Below are 23,812 nucleotides of genomic sequence, written 5' to 3'. Positions count from 1 at the left end.
TGTCAGTCATCTACACTCATCATCATCTCATCTATAAAAGCCTGGGAGAGTTATCAGCTTACCACGCAGGTAAAACAACTCAGCCGTTTTGTGCTGTACGCACATTCATTGTTACTGAAGTCTTTGCAGTTGTGACTTATACTTGCAGCTTGTAGCCGAGTTTGTGGAAGTTGGAGGAGTTGGCGTCTCCACTCCTCACTTCTGACTTACTAAGTATAACAATTGACACTGCACGTCCTCAAGTTTTTCCTCTGCACTCTGGGAGTATTTGGATTTATTCCTACAAGAGGATTTCTGTGAGTTGCTAACTGTTTGCTGGGTGTTCACACACACACCCTAACCTGTTTTTGTTCCTGCCAGCAGTACCGGGTCTGACAGCCACGAGCGGTGGCCACCTGGGGGAATCGGGACTTGGCGGCTCTGGTGTGTTGCAGGTCTCCGTTGGCGGTGGAACTTCGTGGGTCCCGGCTCTTCTCTGAATAGGCGTCTCCTACCCTCGGGCCTGCCCACGCGTCACCCTTTTGGTTACTGATTGACTTAAGCATATTTGGTTGTGTTGCACATTTGCATAATAAATTGTCATTTATTTGAATTCGTATTGGCCGTTCATTTACGCCCCCTGGTGTGGGTCCGTGCATTTCACTTTCCCAACAGTCTTCAATCATTATCACCATCACGATCAGTCCTCAACAACATGAAATGTCAGATATATAACATTAGGAAGTTTACTACATAATACATATCACATACAGTCTTTAGTCATCACTAACACAGTGTCTCACTCAACCAGTTCACAACTGACATAAGTAGTAGTAAGCAAGGGAGTCTTTGATCATAATCACCATCATAATACAGTCTTCAGTCACCACTAATATAGTGTGTCACTCAACCGGTTCACAACCTAAGCATCACTTCTTCACACACCTAACCTCCTTCCAGTTGCACTTGACCAACATAAGTGCTTGGAAGACAGAGTCACTGAGGTGACACCTCTCAGGCCTGAAGATCTTCCCCGCCACTGAGAAAACCCTCTCCACTGGAGCTGATGTGGCAGGGATGCACAGGTATCGCTGGGCTACCTTGGCCAGGTGTGGATACATGCCCTCGTTGACCTTCCAGTAGGAGAGTGGATCCTTTTCCATGCAAGTCGTCGATGACTTCTTGGTGGGCTGGGGAGACATCAGGGGAGGTGGGCTGGACCTCTTTTGTTGAGTTTGTCATGCATGTTTACATTTGAAGGGTGAGTTAAGTGGCCTCTTTTGTTCTTTAATAACTGGTGTTTGTATGGCACTTGTGTCATCACCCTGACATTGTGATATTATTTGGAGATAGGAATGGATAATCTGAGTAGACTGTTTTGCTGGGTAGATGGGAGGGAGAGAGGTGCTTTCTTTGTTGCAAGAAGATAGGTGGAAAGATGGTATTGTCCTCAACTGAGATGTGTTTACATGGTAATTGTGCTATCACCCTGTTCTGAGAAACCTGCAAGGGTTGGCTTTGTTGTGTGAAGGGACTGAGATGTGACAAGTTTGCTTGAATTGAGCTGACAATGTACCAACTTCTATATAGAAGGCACTTTTGTAAGATTGTGAATTTTAATCAAAATGTAATCAAATTTTAATCCAAAAATTTGGATTAAATGGAAAATTTTTGGATCAGATTAGATTAGATCATATGAAAAAACAGATTAGATTAGATTAGATTAAATAATCTAATCGTAATCGAATACAAATTTTGGATTACGATTAAATTGACTTCAACTCTGGTCGCCACGGTATCGTGCACACCTGTCCGACTGTGTGTCCCTCCTGACAGCAGGTGGAATGTTTTGCGGTTCCCCATTTTGCTTATTGTTCCCAGATTTTCTTCCAGTTTCTGCTTCTTTCGCCCAACGTCGTGTTATGTGTGAAGGGGCCATTAATAGGGTAGTCATAATTAGAGATCTGTTAGCAAGCTCACAAAATGATACCACCTGCTATGCCATACTATCTGCTGGCATATATTATACAACAGTGGCAATAAAAAAAAAAATTAAAATTACCTAAATTACAAACTGAAAACATCTGTATATGTGCCTGACAAATTGTCATTGTGGCAATTCCTCAGCAGCAAGGAAGATTGTCTCTTGATCAACGCCGAGTCCAACACATCTAGATGGTGGACATAGAGATGACTGAAAAGGCCCAGTCTTGACATGCTCCGTTTCTGACAGATTCTGAATGTGGTTGCTGCGGAAAGCTTCTTCCAGTCAGGATCTTGCTCTCTCTCTTTCCTCTTTCTCCTTTGTGTTGTTTCTTCATATTTATTTGAAGCCCTTCACTCCCATATAGATCAATGCTCACCAGCTGGCTCAGTCCCTCGTGTGTTCTTAACAGGTCTTCCTGTTGATCGAGCAGCTCTTGAGGTTGTACTTCAGGAGGTCTTTGTTGCGTTTCTTCTGCCTTCCTGTGGATGGTTTTCCTTTGCTCAGATGGGAGTAGAAGACCTGCTTGGGAAGCCAGCTGTCTTCCATCCTAACGACATGACCCACCCACCAAAGCTGATTTTTGATGATGACACACTTGATGTTCTGGAGCTTGGCTCCAGCCAGGACACCAATGTTGGTATGTAGTCTTCCCACCTGATGCAGAGGATATTCCTCAGGCAGTGTAGGTGGAATTGCTCGAGGGTCTTTAGGTGAAGGCGGTAGGTGATCCAGGTCTCAGATCTACAGATGAGGATCAGGGACTGGAGAGTGTCCAGTTTGTTGACCTCGCAATCACATCTCTGCTTTCTTGCGGGTGATGTAGTTCTGTTGGCTTCATTAGACAGTGACCTCTGATGTGCACTGGACAGGTTTGATACCAAGTGTGAAGTGACTGGGATGAAGACCAGCACCTCCACATCAGAGACCATGGTACTCTGTCAGAAAAAGGTGGACTGTCCCCGCTGGATCAGGAGAGTTATTGCCCCAAATGGAGGAGCTTATGTATCTCTCAGCCTTGTTCATGATTGGGGGCAAAATTGGAAAGTGAGATCAACAGACATATTGGGGCTGCATCTCAGGTCCTTTGGATGCTGTATCAGACCACTGTGGTGAAAAAAAAGGTGAGCCAGAAGACAAGACTGGATTTACCACTCAATTCCCCTTTCTACCCTCACTTATGTTCATGAGCTTTGGGTAATGACTGAAAAAAAGTCACAGATACAAGTGACGGAAATGAGACTCCTCCCTCTGGTATCTGGGCTTAAACTCAGGGACAGGGTGGGAAGTTCAAATCTGCACTGTCTCACAGTGAAAGGAGCCAGCCACAGTGGTTCAGGCATCTGATGAGGATGCCCCCTGGTCATCTCCCTACACTCTCAAAAAGGATCTGCTGTTTCAAAGAGAAAAGTTGATGTAACAATTTGTATAGATATTTTTTTTAGTTATTTCAACTTTCAACTGAGATAATGCCACAAGACGTCTCTAGTTAAATTGAAATAACTTTAGTTAAGTTCAAATAACTTATAAAAATATATGCAAGTTGTTACATCACTTTTTCTCGTTGAGACAGTGGTTAATTTTTTAGAGTGTAGGGAGGTCTTTCAAGCACGTCCAACTCGATGTAGACCCAAGGGAAGACCCAGGACACACTGGAGGGATTACGTTTCCCAACTGGCTTGGGATTGCTTCATGATCCCCAGAAAGAATTAGAGGAGTTTACTGAAGATAAGGAAATGTGGGTGAGCCTGGTTTACTGTCACTGTGTCCTGGTCCTGGACCCAGATAAGGGTAAGAAAATGAATTAATTAAAAAAAAAATTAAAAAATGAGCTGCCAGATTATCGCCCCTAGAATATATTTGACTGCAATTATTTTTCTTCATGCACATCTTCATATGGTATGAAATTATTGTGTTAAGTTTCAGTAAAATTCAAAAAAGGGTTTTGGGGAAGTTGTGCTTACAAGATACATGAACAGATGGACAGATGAACAGGGCAATTCACAGAGACACCTCAAATTTTTGTTTGTAGGCGTTATAAAAATAATGACAGAGTTGCGGGTGAGCGCTTCAAGATGGCGGTCTAGAACCTCGACGGTCCTGATCAGATGTTAGAAAAACTCCACAAAACTCGATAAATTGACTTTGTACATGTTTATAATGACATATTATGCGTGGAGTTAGATCAAAGAAGAGACAAGGGGGTCCAAAAAACGACAGCCAAGAGAAGATTAATTCTTCAAACGCTGAGGACCAGATAAGCATGATGCAGGCCGTAGAGCCAGACGAAGGAAGCGAGCTAACTACTGCTAAAGCCTTACAGAATTTATGCGGTAATATAAAAGAAATGCAAAATGACATTAACGTAATGAAGAGGGATATCAAACAAGATTTGAGTAACTTCAATGCTGAAGTGAATCAGAAGCTGGAAGAGGTGAGCGCGGATATTTGCAACCAGAGCTCAAGGCTAACAGAGTTGGAACAACGTGTGGACGATCTCGAGACAGTGAACATGGATCTGAGGGACACACTGCTCGATTGTCTTAAACAGCAAAAAACACTTCAGGACAAAGTTACCGACTTAGAAGGGAGATCGCGCCGCAACAATATCTGCATTTACGGTGTTAAAGAAGGGGCCGAAGGGAGCGCTATGTTAACGTTCATGACAGCATTCCTAAAAGAATAACTTTCCCTGAAGGAAGACCTCGATCTACAGAGAGCACACCGGTCATTAGGTCCGAAACCCCGGGATAATACGGTAACAAGATCTATCTTGGTCAATTTTTTCACCTACGGCATGAAAGAGAAGATATTAAAAGCGGCATGGGAAAAAAAGATAACCTTTGAGGGCAACAGGATCGCATTTGCACATGACCTGCCGACAGAAGTAAACAACAAGCTTAAAGAATATAAGCACATCAAGAAGATCCTCAAAGAGGCAAAGATTCGTTTTCAAACACCGTACCCGGCTAAGATGAGGATCCACTGGGAAGAAGGTCCATGTTTGTACAAGGATGCGACGGAGGCGGCTGAGGACATGAAGAAAAGGGGATACTCCGTACAAGTGCCAAGCCCGAGAGATGAGGATGGGCCTCGACTTTCCAGAGACACACACTGGAACAAAGTGAGCTGTTCACACATTGATCGCGCCCGCGAGAAACTCCGTGAATTCCAACGACAGCAAGTATAATCTGTTTAACAATGAGACCTACTTAATGTCATCTGAATATTTATAACTAGAAGACTATGTCTCGTTGACCCCCTGTCAACTAAAGTTTTTAGTGATGATCAGGATAAATAAATAACTGTTTGCTATGCTTAAAGGAGAAGGAACACTGTTTCAAGTGGAAAAGGAGACCCTATCATGGATGGGATTATCTCTCCTACAAGACTGGATAGGACGTACTGGGTGGATAGGGCAGAACGAGGCCCTAAGGTTGGAAGTCTTTATTTCATTCTTATTTTTGTTTTTTTTACTTTTACTTGTTCCACGTTCAAATGGTTTTTGTTCTTATTGTGTAGTCGGCGTAAGTAAACAGGTGTATGGGTATGACTAATAATAATTTTAGAGCAGCTTCATGGAACATTAATGGTATGAACAACCCTATTAAGAGGAGTAGAGTAATGTCCAAAATAAAAAAGGAGAAAATTCAAATTATGTTCCTCCAGGAAACTCATTTGTCTCAAACAGAACACGAGAAATTAAAAAAATATGGATTTAGAAACACTTACTACAGTTCTTATAAATCAGGGAGCAAAAGAGGGGTAGCGGTTTTAATACATAATTCTCTGCATTTCGAATTTATTAAACAAAAACGGGACAGCGAAGGCAGGTATATAATGGTGCAGGGAAAAATAGAGGATAAATTGACTACTCTCCTCTCCGTTTATTTTCCACCACACTATGATCGGCACTTCCTGGGTAAAATCCTAGAAATAATATCCTCTGAGTCACAAGGTATATTAATATGCGCAGGTGACTTTAACACAATATTGAATGCAAATGATACAACCAACAATAAGAGGACAGTCACACCACAGGGTAAGCTGTTAAAGAAGGGCTTGGACGATTTACATTTACTGGATGTATGGCGGGAGATACATCCATTTGAAAAAGATTTTACCTACTTTTCCCCCCCTCATGCAGTATACTCAAGGATAGATCTCTTCTTGGTATTCAGGAATGATAGACATAGAATAGAAAGCTGCGATATAGGTACCAGGGATATATCAGATCATTCACCAATTTATTTAAAGCTTCATCTTGACAATATACCTAAAAAGACAATATGGAGATTAAACACAAGCTTATTAAATAATAAAAAAGTTATAAAATAGGTCAAAGCAGAAATAAACATTTTTTTACAGCTAAATGACAACGAACAAGTTAACCCTAATATTTTATGGGACACTTTAAAAGCTGTTATAAGAGGGAAATTTATATAATTGAGTACAGCTATTAAGAGGGCAAAAGAAAAACAACTTAATGATTTGGAAAACACATTAAAAAATTTGGAAAGTGAACATATTAGGAATCAATCTACTCAGACCCTTGATTTAATTCGACAGATAAAGACAAAAATTTCAGATATCCATAAAGAAGAGGAGGAAAAGAAATATAAATTCTTGAAACAAACATACTACGAAACAGGACCAAAGGCAACAAAATTACTGGCTAGGAAAATCCGCAAAAAACAAATGCAACAGTCAATACACACAATAGTAGATCCCAGCACAGGGAAATTAGAAAACAACCTTGAAGGAATAGATAAAGCATTTCAAACTTATTACAAAATTTTATATACACAGCCCGAACAAAGAAATTTAGAAGAGGTTAAAACATTTCTAAATTCATTAGACTTACCATCAATTGGAGAAAAGCAGAATGAAAGTTTAATTAAACCAATTGACAAGAAGGAGCTGAAAATGATGTTGAGAAAACTAAAAAATAATAAAACACCAGGTACAGATGGCCTGCCAGCCGAGTGGTATAAAACGTTTGAAGAAGAATTATTACCGGTATTATTAAAATCACTAAACTGGACACTAAAGAAAATGACTATACCACCTTCATGGTCAGAGGCGATTATCACAGTTATACCTAAGGAAGGCAAGGACAAAACACTGTGCAGCTCCTATAGACCAATATCAATTTTAAATCAAGATTATAAATTATATGCACTAATAATATCCAACAGACTGAATTTATTTATTTCGGAATTGATTGAAGAAGATCAGACCGGATTTGTTACTGGTCGACAAACTCAGGATAACATAAGACGCTCTCTACATATAATTCACCACATTCAGGCAAAAAAAGAGAAAGCAGTACTGGTTAGTTTAGATGCTGAAAAAGCCTTTGACTGTGTTAGCTGGGAATATTTATTCTTAGTTCTGAAACGTTTCGTTTTTTCTGAAAGCTCAATGAATAGCATCAAAACATTATACTCAGCACCCACAGCAAGAATAAAGATAAATGGACGTTTAACAGACCGAATAAAGCTGGAGAGATCCACTCATCAGGGCTGCCCATTATCTCCTACTTTATTTGCTTTATATATAGAGCCACTAGCCCAGGCTATAAGAGGAAATAGCAATATTCAAGGCTTAGAAATAAATTCAAGAGAACACAAAATAGCACTATATGCAGATGATGTTCTTTTATACCTCTCGAATCCAGAACAATCCATTCGGGCCCTCTTAGACCTATTAGATACATTTAGTAGTTACTCAGGATATAAACTAAATATAGGTAAAACCCAAATTATGACTTTTAACTATACACCTTCAAAAGAGAATAAAAATAGAATCACAGTAGACTGGTCTAAGAAAGCAATTAGATACTTGGGAGTATGGCTTACTCACAATTTAGGAGATTTATATAGGAAAAACTATGACAATGTAAATAGGAAGATTAAGGAAGACCTCACACAATGGACAACATATATATTAGATCTTAGAGCAAGAACAGAGGTGATAAAGATCTCGATACTGCCCAGGTTATTATATTTATTTATGTCATTACCTGTTAAAATTCCTCAATCGCAGTTTCATGAGTGGGATAAACAAATATCCAGATTTATTTGGAAAGGTCACAGACCTAGAGTTAAATACTGTACACTGAAGATCAAAAAAGAAAAAGGAGGACTTTCTCTTCCTAGCCTACACGACTATTATCTTGCGGCCCAACTTAGGGCAGTTATACTGTGGTGTGATGACACAAATGAGGCTAGATGGAAAGAAATAGAAAGAAAAAACGGAGATATTCCAATACAAGCTTTGATTGGCGATTATAATTGGCGGAGGCATGTCAAAAAGATTTAAGTCCGCTGGTTTCTTTTACATTAACGATTTGGTTCGGGGTGGTGAAAAAATTAAAAATGTGGGATCAGATAAGAGTTTTAAGATGGGCTGCATTCGACTCAGAGTTCATACCTAACCAAATGGACTCAACATTTAAAAACTGGTCTTATAAATAAAGGTATAACTGCATACTGTAAATTATTAAATAAGAATGCCATGCCGAGTTTCCAAAATTTACAACAGAAATTTAATATAGAAAACAGAGATTTTTTTAGGTACTTACAGCTACGTCAATACTTACTTACAAAAGTGGTGAAGATAACAGAATATAATGAGATAACGCGTTTGGCTACACAGACATACCACAATCAACGCAAATCGATCATTTCTAAACTCTACCAAGGTCTATTGAATGGCAACTGTAAATCAACAGATTATATTAAAAGAAGATGGGAGAAAGAACTAGATAAGAATATTTCAGATGAACAATGGGAAAATATGTGTAAATCAGCAATGTCTACCTCTTGTTCTTCTTATTGGAGGGAATTTTGTTGGAAATGTTTGGTCCGATTTTTCATAATCCCAAAACAACAAAGGAGAAATTCGGGAGCTGTTAAGTGTTGGAGAGACTGTGGGGACATGGAGGCCAACCACACCCACATTTTTTGGTCCTGCTCAAAAATTGCTGGATTTTGGAACAGTGTCATACTAGAAATTGAACGGATTATGGATTTAGAACTGTTGCAACCCATGTCGACATTATTATTAGGAGACCTCCCAGAGGAAATTACAAAAAATGACAGATATCTAATTAGAATGATGGGAGCTGCTGCCAAAAAAATGATTACCCAAAAATGGCTTCACCCAGATCCACCAACGTTGGAAGATTGGCTGAGAAAACTTGAAGAAACTCGCAAGATGGAAAGACTAACATATATGCTTAGACTACAACCAGATCTCTATGTAAGAAGGTGGGGGAAATGGCCTAATTTACATGGATCTGATGAATGACTGATCTTAAGCTCCTTCCAAATGTCATATAAATTACTGTTCATAAAACTTGTTAAGTTTTTGCTAATGTTCATCCCTGACTTCTGTTTATATCATTCATCGTTTATATCATTCATGTTACAATAGCCGACTGTTAATATGTTGTTTTGTCATTGTGAAATTGTTATGAAATGTTTGTATAATCAATTGTGAAACCTAATAAAAATCAAAAGTATTAAAAAAAAAAATAATGACAGAGTAATCGAAAAGAAAATAGTCAGTTGCAGTCTCAATTTAAGTTTTCTGCAATTACTTGAGCAAGCACAGGTATAATGGAGTCAGGCAACATAATTTCCATGAGTAACTCTAAAACATGCATATGCAGATTTGAAATTTCGGATTCCGATAGACAGATGTGAAGACCAGTGAACGTCCTATTTTAGGCCATGCTGGCATTTTTCGATATTATAATCTGTGGTTAGTCTTTTAAGTATTGTCTTAAGGCCCAGTCACACGGCACACAACGATTCCTGAACGAAGGGGAAAAGTTAAAAAAGTCACAATTCGTTGAGAAAAGGTGGACAAAAGAGCTTTATCACCGAACAGTCTGCAAAGCAAGAGCGCAAAAGGGATGAAAGAGGAACTTAAAAAAAAAACTGAAGCTAACGATCTCGACGCTTTAACGAAACGTGCCTGGAGCCACAGCTGGAGCAGTGTGTGTCTTCATCTCTGAGTTCCAGGACTCAGCGCTGGGACGGAGCTCATAGCGCCAAGTCCTGGAGAAACTGCAAACAGAAGCTGTGGAGATCCGTGTGCACGTCAGTGGACCACCTGTTCTGGTTCCTCGTCCAGAACAAAAGAGGGATCATCTCCTTCATCATCAGAACCCTCACTGTCTGCTGCGCGCTCCGTCCAATTTAAAAAAAAGTGTGCTGTGGTCACTGCTGTATCACAGTATTATGTTCTATGCCATATATATTGATTTATAACAGAAAACTGTCAAAAGGGGGAATAAATATAAATATAAGTGTAAAGATGATTGAATATATCACAGCAGTAAATTAATTAGTGCGTGTGAACGCGCGCATTGACTCATGTGGGGTTATTCCACCAGCTGATCACTGATCGACAACGTGAATTCTTCCTTCCAGAACAGCTCTTTATATAATCATTTTGATTCATCTACCCGTTGCCACATATACAGAAGGACTGGATTATCATTCCTACACTCATATTGTCATATTTAATACAAAATAATAAGAGCACGCAGCAGCTGCTCCTGCTGCTAATGCTGCATTGAAGTACCGTCGGAAATTACACAACTTTTTTGTTGTTTCAAATTCAACAGTTGCTTGTGGTAAAATAATTAATTATATCTGCACAAAAGATTAATTCTGGCCTATATAAGGTGCCTGAGCCAAGTGAAGCCAACACTCCACCCAGATAAAAAAAATCCAAGCAAGCAGGCTGAGTTTGCCCTGTGTAATTTCCAATGGTACACGAAGCAGCAGCAGCCTCAGCGCTCACAAACCGGCTTCTGCACTGTGTGAAAACATTCAGCTGCTCCAACGAAGTCAACTTAAACAACAACGTTACAAAAACTAAACAAATGATTAAAAAACGCCAAGAACAACAGCAAAACGAAACACAAACTGAGGTTTTCGTTGCCCTTCCTTCAAATTTGTCAACAGTTTAAAAATCCTGATGAAGTGCCAGCTGCAGGAACGAAGTTGCGCGAAGGTTAAGCGATGCCAACGAAAGTCCAGACTTCTTGTTTCGTCAGGGCTTCGTCACCCTTCGTTAAGTGCCGTGTGACTGGGCCATTAGATACTGTAGGTTTGTTGGCACACGTGACTTGGCTTGTTCAGACAGACACATGTATAGCAGGCGTTTTGTTTGAGATCAGGGCCGGTGTGGGAGCATGAGCTGATACTGCGTGTTGCTGCATTCAGCACACTACAGAACTTCCTTTGGGCCATGGATGTCAACCACCTAGGTAGAAACTTTTACTATTCCACAGGGCGCCATTCTACTACAATCGCCTACGATACAAAAAAAGCGCAAAAACGAGATGAAATAGCTTAATCCGGCATGCTTCCTAACAGACTGTCTTATAAAGTGCAGACCTGGCAACCCAACCAAAAAACAAAAGTAAGGAGCTGCGCTTTCAACCAGAACCACAAAAAACTCTGCTTTAGCTTCAAATCTTTACCCCGATGGAGCACCATCAAACCGTGCTCACTAGAAATACCCCATTTAAATACGTTTGAATATGATTGAAGCTGTTAAGACTACGAACACCAGGACGTTACCAAGCATTATAGCCCTATTCCACAGAGTGCTGTTTGCTTCCATGTCATCCCGAATAGCAAATCAGGGTGCATTTTGAACCTGGAAATTTGTTTAACTAAAGTAAAGCTGTGCCCAGCTGCGTTCTCAGCCAGAACCACAACAAATGCTGCTTTTGCTTAAAATTATTACACCGATGCAGCACAATCAAACAGGTTTCAAGCTGTAATCACAAGGATGACCTGTTTAAAGATGTCTGAACATGACTGAAGCTATTAAGACTATGAACACCCGGAAGTGACCACATAATGATGCAGATTTGATGAATCGGGATGAAATTTTTTAACAGCTCGGAAATTTCACCCCGATTTCAACACTGGTGCCGATAATGGCTGTAAGTACTGCCTATTCGCTGCAGTTGTGAATCTCGTGCCATCTCGCGGTTTGTGACTTATGTGAGAGGTTGGATTTAGCAGAGTTCCGGTTTAGGGCACAATGTAAACACGCCTCGTGAAGTATGGACAAGACAACATCGGGGTACAACAGAAATTCATCACAGGTGCTCCACCTCGATGCCATCCTCATCCTTGCTAGCCATTGTAACCACTGAAATGCCGGAACTCTGCTGGCGCCACGGTGCATTCTGGGAAGCTCAGGGGGCTGACAGGGGGATTATGAGAAACGTTAAAGCACTAAATACCATGTTTCTTCAAGAATGACAAAAGATGGATCAAGAAGTTACTGTGATGCTTCAATATGCACCCAATTTCCTATTTAGGATGAAATGGGAAAGAACGACGCTCTGTGGAATAGGGGTAAGAGAAAGCCTGTTACTAATCATAAGGGCGTGGTGGCCACTAAGGCTGGTGTTGCTTGCTTTGAAAAAGAGAATTAGTTCAACCTCAACTACCTGATCATTCCAGCAGATATTTCCATATCACAACAGTGAATCTGTTTTAGACCATTGGTTTCTCCTTTCGGCTGCTCCTGTCAGGGGTGACTACAGCAGATCATTAACCATCTCCATCTCGCCCTGTCCTCAGTAACTTCTGTTTCATCAAGCACCTGTATGTTCTCCCTCACTGCATCAATAAACCTCCTCTTTGGCCTTCTGCTTCTCCTCCTTCTGCCTGGCAGCTCCACTCTCAGCATCCTTCTCTTGGTAAACCCCACATCCTTCCTCTGCACATGCCCAAACCACCTCAATGTCACCTTTCAGTTTGTTTCCAAACCATATGACATGTGCTGTTCCTCTCATATGCTCATTCCTAATCCTGTCCATATTTGTCATTCCAGTGGAAAAATCATAGCATCTTCAGCTCCACCTTCTCCTACTGTGCCTCCTGCCATTTTATCAGCACCACTGCCTACAAGACATACAACACAGCTGGTCTCAGTACAATTTTCAAAAGAATAATTATGACATTCTCTCAAAGTGTGGTGTGTTAGAAACAAAGGCTCAGTTTCACATGTATGTACTTAAATGCTATAATTTATGAAAGTTAATTTTACAATGAATGTTCACATTTATTTTCAGATGGCACATTTTACACACAAAACAAAAAGTATGTGAAATAAGTATAAAATCAGTGCCTTTCCTTCCTTTAATTTGGAACAATAACTTAATTTGAAACTACTGTATGTTTAAAACTGATCAGGCAACTGAACCAGACTGCAAAAAAAAATTAAGAACATCACACTAACAAGTAAAAAACAATGCATTTCCTGTCACAAATGACTGAAATATTAACTCACCAGTAAGTTGGTCTTCTTTTGCATGTCACAGAGCTTTGTTTTATCGGTAATGAGGGTGGGGGGCAGCTCATCCAGGCCTGCTGCCTTCTCCTGTTGGGCCAGTCGGGCCAACTCTTCCTGCACTAGTGTCCTCTGATGCTCAAAGCTGAAGCAGAGGATGATTACTTTAATCTTTATTGACCGGCCTGCTTGGTCAATGATTGGTAAGATATGCTGCCACCTTATGGGGACTATGTGTTACAACAGTATTAACTAAAGACTTGAGTTTATGCCTTCAGACTCTATTTTATGTTTTGAAATGCACACAGCAGGGCTTACCATTTTTGGTACATACCTTTTATGCATTTCCTTGTGTATTTCTGTTGTGGAGGGCCCTGTTGGTTTTAAACCTGAAAAACAAAGACAATAAATATAAATATTCAGTTTGCACAACAGAAAAAGAAAAACACTCTACTGTCCAGTGCTGCAACAGATGACAGAAACCGGTTATATTTATGTTTAGTTACACTGTAATGTTTATAACGTGCATGTTGGGACAATACAGTTTTTGAAGATCACAACCATCTGCTGCCAACATACCAAGACAATGAAACCAAGTCCACATTTTAACAAGTATGGGAGAAAAAGGATTATGTGTATTTCTGTACTCTATTCCATTTTAATAACATACAATCCAAAAATACGCCACAGTGGTAAAACTAGTCTTTGTTCTTCTTCTACTCATTTGTCACTCTATAACTTTTGTTTTTACAACCCCAATTCCAATGAAGTTGGGACGTTGTGTAAAACGAAAATATAAACATAATACAATGATTTGCAAATCCTCTTCAAACTATATTCAATTGAATACACCACAAAGACAAGATATTTAATGTTCAAACTGATAAACTTTTGTTGTTTTGTGCAAATATTTGCTCATTTTGAAACAGATGCCTGCAACACATTTCAAAAAGGTTGGGGCAACAAAAGACTGGGAAAGTTGATGCATTCTCAAAGAACACCTAATTGGAAACAGGTGAGTGTCATGACTGGGTATAAAAGGGGCATCCCCAAAAGGTTCAGCCATTCACAAGCAAAGATGGGGCAAGGATCACCACTATGTGAACAACTGCATGAAAAAATAGTCCAACAATTTAAGAACAATGTTTCTCAACGTTCAATTGCAAGGAATTTAGGGATTCCATCATCTACAGTTCATAATCAGAAGAGTCAGAGAATCTGGAGAACTTTCTACACGTAAGCGGCAAGGCTGAAAACCAACACTGAATGCCCATGGCCTTCGATGCCTCAGGCGGCACTGTATTAAAAACCAACACCATTGTGTAAAGGATCTTACCGCGTGGGCTCAGGAACACTTCAGAAAACCATTGTCAGTTAACACAGTTCGTCACTACATCTACAAGTTCAAGTTAAAGGGTCCCTGCCACGCCATGACGTTTTTACATATTCTTGAAGAATAAAAAAAGCTTTTTCCTCATGTTGTTTTTGGTTTTTTTTAACCATAAAATTACACTGAACAAGGATTTAGACGTTTCGTTACCCATATGAGAATTTGTATTTACCGCCTCCGAGCTTGACCTACTTTAACGCTGCGACGGATGTGACGTCATGCTAGTAAAGGTTTCAAAGCGAGGCTCTGTTTACCAATACGGCAGACACGGACAGCAAAGGCATAGTGAGTGATTATAGCGAAGATTTAAGTGACATATCAATTGTTTTTGAAGAAGATGAGGAAGTTTCTGATGAACGAAGCGACAGTGAAAATAATGAGGGGCTCCAGCCATATATGTTCAAGCTGCACGCGACAGAAGATGAGGATGAAGCGGAGGTGTCAGGGGATGACAACAACGAAGGCGCTGTCGAGGAAGATATAAGCCGCTTACAAAACACAGAATGGTTTGTTCACTGACCACCTTTTCTTATAAATGATCATTTATTCCTGGCAGTTCCACCTGCATTTTGATCACTTTGGACCTGGACTGCAGTGTGTTTGTATGTGTATGAAAAAATTATTTCAGCAGCACAGCGTGCATAAATTCAGGAGTTTGTTCTAAAATCACTGAAAATAAAGTTTCTGTACATTCTGTATATATTTAATCATTTATAAGTCAGTTTCTTGTGATTGCTAATTCTTCACATTTTATTCATAGCAAATGATTGCTAATCTTTATCTGAAAAGCTGTAGATCTACATGGGATGGGGGAAAAAAGATTTCTAAATAAAATAAAATTCAACCTCTATAGCTATTGTCAAATTTTATCAGGCATAATACTGTAGAAAAAAAATATGCTAAATGGAGACTTTCCTGTCTAAAATACACATACAGAACATCTGTAATCAAATTGTATCACATCTAATCTACTTTGAATGAACAGAAGTCTGAACAAAAAACAGGCTGTTCAGTTTACTTGCATGGAAAACACAAAAAATGTCAATGTTCTGTTTTTTTCAGGTGCTCATGTGAACACAGTCAGCCGATGCCACTCGTGATCGAGTCTCACTGTTGCAGGGAAATTTCTGCAGTCTTGGCGGAGATGCAACGTGGTGGCGAAAATCCTCAATGTGTCACACAGCTGGCTAGTTTCTCGATTGTGTGTTTGGATGCAGCTGTCCTCACAGTGGCACACTATGCCTACATGATGCTCCACAGTACGAGTCAGCACATGAAATAGTTAGAAAGTTTCATTTACATGGTTTATAGAAGAAAGTAAAAAAAATATTCAAATATAAAAATAATGAACTGTTGTTTTGAACATAAATCCATGCTATTTTTTGTTGCAGAAAGTATCGCATATCACCAATTTGTGCGGTTGTGCTGGGGACATTTGGGAAGGCACAGAAGGGTGCCACTACCAGCTTGGGTTGTATCCAAAATAAGGAGTACTTTTCCATCACCATCATCCAACTACACTGGCTTCCAAGTTTCCTCCTCTGCAGTGAGGGGTTGGGCTCATCGTGGTACCTGGTCCGCTTGGCAGCATCAGCCTCAGCTTTGTCTGTTCACGTTGGCTGCTCAGTGGAGGAGGATCATTGGTGGGGATTTCTGGTCGGTTTGGTGTTTTGCAGATCTGAAGAACCTCTTTTGCTATGTCGCTCACATAGACTGAATAAAATGTTTTTTAACAAATTGTAAAACACTTCTCATTTGAATGAAACAATGTTAAACTTGTGTGAAATTGTATTTTTATTCATTTTATCATGCTATATAAAAATATACAAATAACAATCTGTTTTGTTTTGTTTTTAATTTTCCACATACCAAATGTTGGATATGTGGCTAACTTTCTCACTGTGAATCCTCCTCTTTTCTAGTAAGGAAAGTATATTCTGAACCTTGGTCTCTCTTGCTTTGTCTGCTTTTGTTGTCTCCCTGCATTTTCATTGTAATGAAGCATTGCCACCAAAGTCCTAAAACAGAAGTTAAAACAAAATTAATTAAAACAAATAGCTTATATACATAAAAAAAATGTTTGAAAGTTAGTGTGTTATTGAGATAACATAGACAACTTGCCTGCAAAGCTGATCCTGATATGATAAGGAGACTCGATCACGAGCCGCATTGGCTGGCTGTGTTCACATGAGCACCTGAAAAAAACAGAACATTGACATTTTTGTGTTTTCCATATATACATATGCATGTAAACTGAACATGCCTGTTTGTTGTTCAGACTTTTGTTCATTAAAAGTAGATTAGATGTGATACAATTTATGATTACAGATGTTCTGTATGTGTATTTTAGACATGAAAGTCTCCATTTAGCATATTCTTTATTTTAGAATATTATGCCAGATAAAATTTGACAACAGATATAGAAGTAAAATTTCCTTTTATTTAGAAATCTTTTTCCCCCATCCCATGTGGGTCTATAGCTTTTCAGATAAAGATTAGCAATCATTTGCTCTGAATAAAATGTGAAGATTTAGCAATCACAAGAAACTGACTTATAAATGATTAAATATATACAGAATGTACAGAAACTTTATTTTCAGTGATTTTAGAACAAACTCCTGAATTTAAGCTAGCTGTGCTGCTGAAATAATTTTTTTCATACACATGCAAACACACCGCAGTCCAGGTCTAAAGTGATAAAAAATGCATGTGGAACTGTCTATTACCCAGGAATAAATGATCATTTATAAGGTGGTGATTGAACAATCCATTCTGTGTTTTGTTAGCAGCTTATATCCTCCTCGACATTGCCTTCGTTGTTGTTGTCATCCTGACACCTCCATTTCATTCTCGTCTTCTGTCGTGTACAGCTTGAACATATACGGCTGGAGCGCCTCATTATTTTCACCATCGCTTCGTTCATCAGAAACTTCCTCATCTTCTTCAAAAACAATCGATATGTCACTTAACTCTTCGCTATAATCGCTCACTATGCCTTCTCTGTCCGTGTCTGCCGTATTGGTAAACAGAGCATCGCTTCGACACCTTTACTTGCTTGACGTCATATCCGTCGCAGCGATAAAGTACGGCAAACTCGGAGGCGGTAAATACAAATTCTCATATGGGTAACGAAACGTCTAAATCATTGTTCATTGTAATTTTATGGTAAAAAAAAAAACAAAGACAACATGTGGAAAAAGCTTTTTTTATTTTTCAAGAATATGGAAAAACATCATGGCATGGCAGGGACCCTTTAAAACTCTACCATGCAAAGCAAAAGCCATATGTCAACATCCAGAAACCCTGCCACCTTCTCTGGGCCCGCGCTCATTTGAAATGGACAGATGCAAAGTGGAAAAGTGTGCTGTGGTCTGATGAGTCCACATTTCAAATTGTTTTTGGAAATTATGAACGTTGTGTCCTCCGGCCAAAAGAGGAAAAAGACCATCCAAATTGTTACCAGCGCAAAGTTCAAAAGCCAGCATCTGTGATGGTATGTGGGGGGTGTTAGTGCCCATGACATGGGCAACCTACACATCTGTGATGGCACCATCAATGCTGAAAGGTACAGCCAGGCTTTGGAGCAACACATGCTGCCATCCAAGCAATGCCTTTTTCAGGGACGTCCCTGCTTATTTCAGCAAGACAATGCCAAGCCACATTCTGCACGTTAAAACAGCGTGGCACTAAACAGTGCAGGTACTAAACTGGCCTGCCTGCAGTCCAGACCTGTCGCCCATTGAAAATGTGTGGCACATTAGGAAGCGCAAAATACAACAACGGAGACCCCGGACTGTTGAACAACTGAAGTCGTACATCAAGCAAGAATGGGAAAAAATTCCACCTACAAAGCTTCAACAATTAGTGTTTTTAGTTCCCAAATGCTTATTGAGTGTTGTTAGAAGGAAAGGTGATGTAACACAGTGGTAAACATACCACTGTCCCAGCTTTTTTGAAACGTGTTGCAGGCAGCCATTTCAAAATGAGCAAATATTTGCACAAAAACAATAAAGCTTATCAGTTTGAAAATTAAATATCTTGAATGTGGTGTATTCAGTTGAATACAGGTTGAAGAGGATTTGCAAATTATTTTATTCCATTTTTATTTACATTTTCACAACGTCCCAACTTCATTGGAATTGGGGTAGTATTAAACATCAATTCTCCACGTTGGACAGTCTAAATAGGAAAACGTTTTTGAGTGGAACATACTTGGTGGGGGTTTGTAACTGTCCTGCTGAGGTAATTTGTTGCTGTCAGATGTCTGAGACTCCATCCTCAGGAGTACATCCTCTGAGAGCTGGACAGAACACAGAAATGAACACACACACACAGAACAGAAAACAGTGAGCTGAACTCAGAAAAAGTGCACTAACGCCTTTACATATATCAATTCCTCACGTGCGATGTTTGTTCCAGATGCACTTTTATGTTGCAGAGTTTTCGTGCACAGATTAATGTGATCTACAATCTAATAAATAAAGGTACACATTTCCCACTGGTATACTATCAATTTTATTAAACGTTCTATCAAAAGTCAAAAGATAAGTAAAGATAAATAAGGCATTTCTTCATGGTGACCCTGAAAACAGTTTGGCGAGATTCTACAAATGTAACATTTTTGCAGCCATTTACTGAACACTTTGTATTTGAATGCTCACAGTCCTAATGCACTTTCATTTTAAGCCATTTCAGTTACAGCAAACCATTCAATATGCCCTGATCTGAGCTCATATTCATTTGATTTTATTCACTTGCAAAATTGTTTAATTCCAGAGTTTATGATCATTTTTAATGCAAAATAATACAATGGCCTAAATATTTTTATAGCCACGCAATTATTTTCCTGGAGTGCGTGTCCTGCTCTGTTGTAAGAGAGCTTGAAAAATATTTGAACAGTTTGTATGGCTTTAATTTCAGTGTCAAATTATTCCAAACATGCCAGCCCATGCATCACATCACCACAAATACACAAATAGGAATTCAACAGTGATTCTTTGCATTTTGCAAGGTTTACCAGTTCATTACCAACACCAATGAAGTTGGAGGAGGTAATGTTATCACCCCTGTTTGTTTGTTTGTGAACAGCCTGGAACCTACAATTTTTCATATATCATTATGAAATTTTTACTGAAGATTCATTTCCAGATAGGAAAGAAGTGATTCAGTTTTCAAGGTCATAGGTCAAAGGGAAAAGTCAGGAAAAATCTTGGAAAAACCCCTATCTTTAACATTGAACATATTTTCAAAAATTCTTAACTGTCAAAAAAGATCAAATTTCTTTCATATTTGAGAGTGTTTGTAGGATGGTATCCTTTTTTTGACTGGCAAAGTTTGATCCGGTGTCGCTGACCAAACGGTCCCCTCTAAAAATTGACCTGCCCTGCCTTCACTGCTCATGCATCATTTGGGACCACAGCAGCACATCTGAGTCTGACTCTCCACACCCAAAGCGATCAAAGGGAATAATGTGATTATTAACCTTCAGACGACAAAGTAAAACCTCTTAAATTATTCTAAAGTCAGTTTTAAGCAGAAACAAGACGATCATCTGTTGCTATGCTGACAAAATGACGTCGGCGCAGCACATCAGACTCAGACATGCCAAAGTGTTAAATTTTAGTATTACACACACTTAACACAAAACTTTCTGTAAAATGTTTTTCAGCATATTTTTAATTCACAGAACCTTTTGCCATGACCTTCACACAAAAAGTGCAAGGAGTTATAAATAACATTATTATGAAGTTGAACAAATAAATAAATACAGCCAACAGAGATCCAGTCTGCACACTGCTATTTTCTTCTACGCCAGTCTGTGGGACAGTACGCTTCAGCACTGACAAGCTGAACTTGTGACGTCTAACAAATCAACTTGTGCTGTGGGGGGACTTTGTTACAAACCAGAAAGTAGTGATTCATATTTTAAAAGAGTGGTATGGGCTAACAGGAGCATGTGTGCTGAATTTGGTGCATGTATCACCATTTGAAAGATTGTTTCAATTATGTGCTGCACTACCTTAGCTACAAATGAGGTCGACAAGTAGTTGGCATTTGTTGCTTGATGGGTGGCCAGCTTGTGGTTACGCTGTGTTAGAGTGCACAGTGTTTAATGATGGATTATAAGGACGGGAAATCCGATACTGCCAGAGTTTTTCCTCCATGCTCGTCTGCTTAGTGGAACTAAAGTTCACTTGATTTGTTTCAGTCCAATGTCTTTCACAGTGACATTGCTGTACCGCTAGTTGCATGCTGACATCTCCATTAGATATCTTGTAAATCATTTCAAGGGTGTTACCTGAGTACAAAACAGTGTTCTTGGATTTACAAGTGTTTATTTCTCACTTTAGAAAAAACATATGAGGAAAAAATGCCAAACATATCATACATGTATACAGAAATACTTCAGAGCATTTTCTGAGTCTGAATTATTTATTTTGAGTGAGCAACCAGCTGACATCACACTGCCGTCTTGATCAGACTGGCAGTCGCTGTGTTGTGTCGCTCAACATTTGCATAAAATCGAGTTCTCAAGGGTAAACCTAGCATAGCAACCATTTTCTCGTTGCTGCAAAATGCACACGATTGACAATGAACGGCAGTTTGTTGCTTTGCCTCTGTCGCTTGTTGCTAATGCGACCACAAGATAAAGCTCTAAATGGTCTTGTGCCTACCTATCTTGCTGAACATGTTAAACCAAATGTACTTTATTGTGCCCTACGATCAGAGGATGCAAGTTTACTCAGTGTTCCCAGGGTTAAAAATAAGTCGAGAATCAAATAGAGCTTTTATTGTCATTGTGTGTGTGTGTGTGTGTATATATATATATATATATATATATATATATATATATATATATATATACACACACACAGTCTTATTTGTACTCTGCATTTAACCCATCCTTATTACAGTTAGATACAGTCCAACCACTAGGCCACAGGCTGGCACCTAGGGACCAACTCCAGATGTAGAGAGACACTGCCTTGGTCAGGGGCAGAGAAAGGAGCAGACCCTAAATAAGCATTTTCATTTTTTTTTTATTGTGGGAGCAAACCGGAGTGCCCGGAGGAAACCCACACAGACACAGGGAGAACATGCAAACTCCACTGAGAAAGTGCGGGAAGCAATCCCATGATGTTCTTGCTGTAAGCCAGCGTGCTGCCTATGGGAAGCCTACGTTAGTTGAAACTTTGAAGGCAAATCTTAAAAGTGGCTATTCATATGTAGCTGTATTTATAATTCCAAATTCTATTTGTATGTAGAGCAGCCTTGTTATGCTATGGTTAGGGGTTATGGTTAGGATTAGTGGTTGTGGTTAACTATATTTAGGGATCTACCCTATCAATAGCAAATACAGGCACTACTAGTACGTAACCTCATGATTACGACCTATATTGACCAATTACAGAGATCCTACATACCAGCAGAAGTTCACTATAAAAATACAGCTATGTATGAACAGCCACTGCCAATATTAAATCTTTTCTTTGGTTTATCAGTTTTGTTGTTGGCCGGAACTGAACTTTTTTTTTTTTTTTGCTTAAAGTCCTATATAAATCAAAAAGTTTATTATTGTATGAAGGAGGCAGAGGGTACCCAGTGGGGAAACCATGGGAAGGGCCACTGAGGACCACAACCCTCAACCAGAAGTCCCAGCAACAAGCAAGACCCTGAAGTGCTCAGTAGAAACCACACACAGTGCTACCAAGCACCACTCACTCCAATGTTGAACAGGCAGTGTGAAGTTTTTTAAGAAAACGTACTCCTCCCCCTCCCCCACCACCACCCCAAACTTGTCTTTTGCACCACTGAAGGATGGAATAGCGCAATCACACTTAAACGGAACATTCATGAAGGAACGTGGACAATGGGTGGGGTCATTTATGACCCCGGGCATATATTTTTGTGCACCAGTTTTCTAATTTTAATCAGAAAAGCGTTTCCGCCCATGAATTTGTCAATCTATTTGTCCTGCATTTATTCACAGATTTTTGCAAGGCTGATCCATGTGGCAAGTGTAACCCAAACTTATGGGGTCACTTATGACCCCGAGAAGATCTATATCTTCGACATTATAGCTTCAGATGGTAATGTAATTTACCAATAATCATATTTTACTGCTTTGCAAGGAAGCATGTCCAACAGACCTAGAACAGCAAGATTTACAGCTGCACAAGCAGTGAGACTGATTCTTGATGCCCTGAGTGAGGATGAAAAGACGGATAAATATATTAGTGAAATTAATATTAAGAACCCTAAAAGTATTCCAGGAATTCTCCAAACTTTCACCTCAAATAAGGTTTTGGGTGTTTAGTGGGAACAAGTGGGTGTTCAAACACCAAACCGCTAATATTCTCATTGTTGTGGCTGCAGTCATTAGATATACTATGACCACATCACATTAATTCGTCTTTTCTGACAGTGTTTGCTACACAACAGCCGTATGGTTTGCAGTTGCCCTCGTTACATTTACTATAGTATACTGTACATGCTAATAAGGTTAGCAGAGGGGGTACACTGACTGCACTGGGGCAAAATAGTTTTAAGACTTCACCTTTTGTGAAAGGAAAGGAGGAAACGACTAGGACACGGGTGACGGGGACCTGCCGGCATACTTCAAAACAAAATTAATACAACCTTTCCACACTCCGTCCACTACCTTTACTCCTTCAATGACTGTGACCTTCTCGTCCAGTCCGAATGACACTTTCCTCGTTGTGCTTCCATTTCCACCCATTGTCAGCCGTTCTTCGCTCCGTTTTTACTAGAAGCATTAATAAAAACTAATAGCTTGTTTTCACAGCAGAACAGAGCGCAGCGGTGACCGGCAGCCCGCCCCCCAAAAAGGTCACTCCGACGGCGCGATATACTCGACGCTCATTGGCCAGTTATCAGGAGTAGCCGAAAAGCAGATGGGAAATGTAGTATGAATAAAACGTCAAAATTACGCCAAATAAAAGCTCCCAGATAGCATTAGCAGTATGTGGAGCCATACATTACAATATTAAAATGTTTCAACCTTCTATCAAGCAGCCATGTGCCCAAAACACAAGCACATATATATTTAAAATAAGATAGTTTTAAATTTGTGTCATGGCATGTTCGACCCATTATGCTAA

The 23,812-nt window shown here is 39.6% G+C and overlaps 1 protein-coding gene across 1 annotated transcript in view; it reads right to left on the bottom strand.

Annotated features, from left to right (window-relative positions):
* Positions 1-23,629, bottom strand: part of LOC117507219 (MICOS complex subunit mic25a-like) — a 351,981-nt gene extending 328,352 nt beyond the window's left edge. The window contains exons 1-4 of the mRNA XM_034167040.1: positions 23,353-23,629; positions 18,903-18,990; positions 13,635-13,689; positions 13,301-13,445 (exon numbers count right to left, since the gene is read on the bottom strand). Of these exons, the coding sequence (XP_034022931.1) occupies positions 13,301-13,445; positions 13,635-13,689; positions 18,903-18,990; positions 23,353-23,430 (366 nt within the window). The 5' untranslated portion in view covers positions 23,431-23,629. The remainder of the gene's footprint in view (positions 1-13,300; positions 13,446-13,634; positions 13,690-18,902; positions 18,991-23,352) is intronic.
* Between the last annotated feature and the right edge of the window lie 183 nt (positions 23,630-23,812).

The sequence above is a fragment of the Thalassophryne amazonica genome, chromosome 3 (assembly GCF_902500255.1).
Source record: "Thalassophryne amazonica chromosome 3, fThaAma1.1, whole genome shotgun sequence".
NCBI lineage: Eukaryota > Metazoa > Chordata > Actinopteri > Batrachoidiformes > Batrachoididae > Thalassophryne > Thalassophryne amazonica.
The sequence above is the reverse complement of the archived record's forward strand: the minus strand, read 5'-3'. Positions and strand labels throughout refer to the sequence as shown.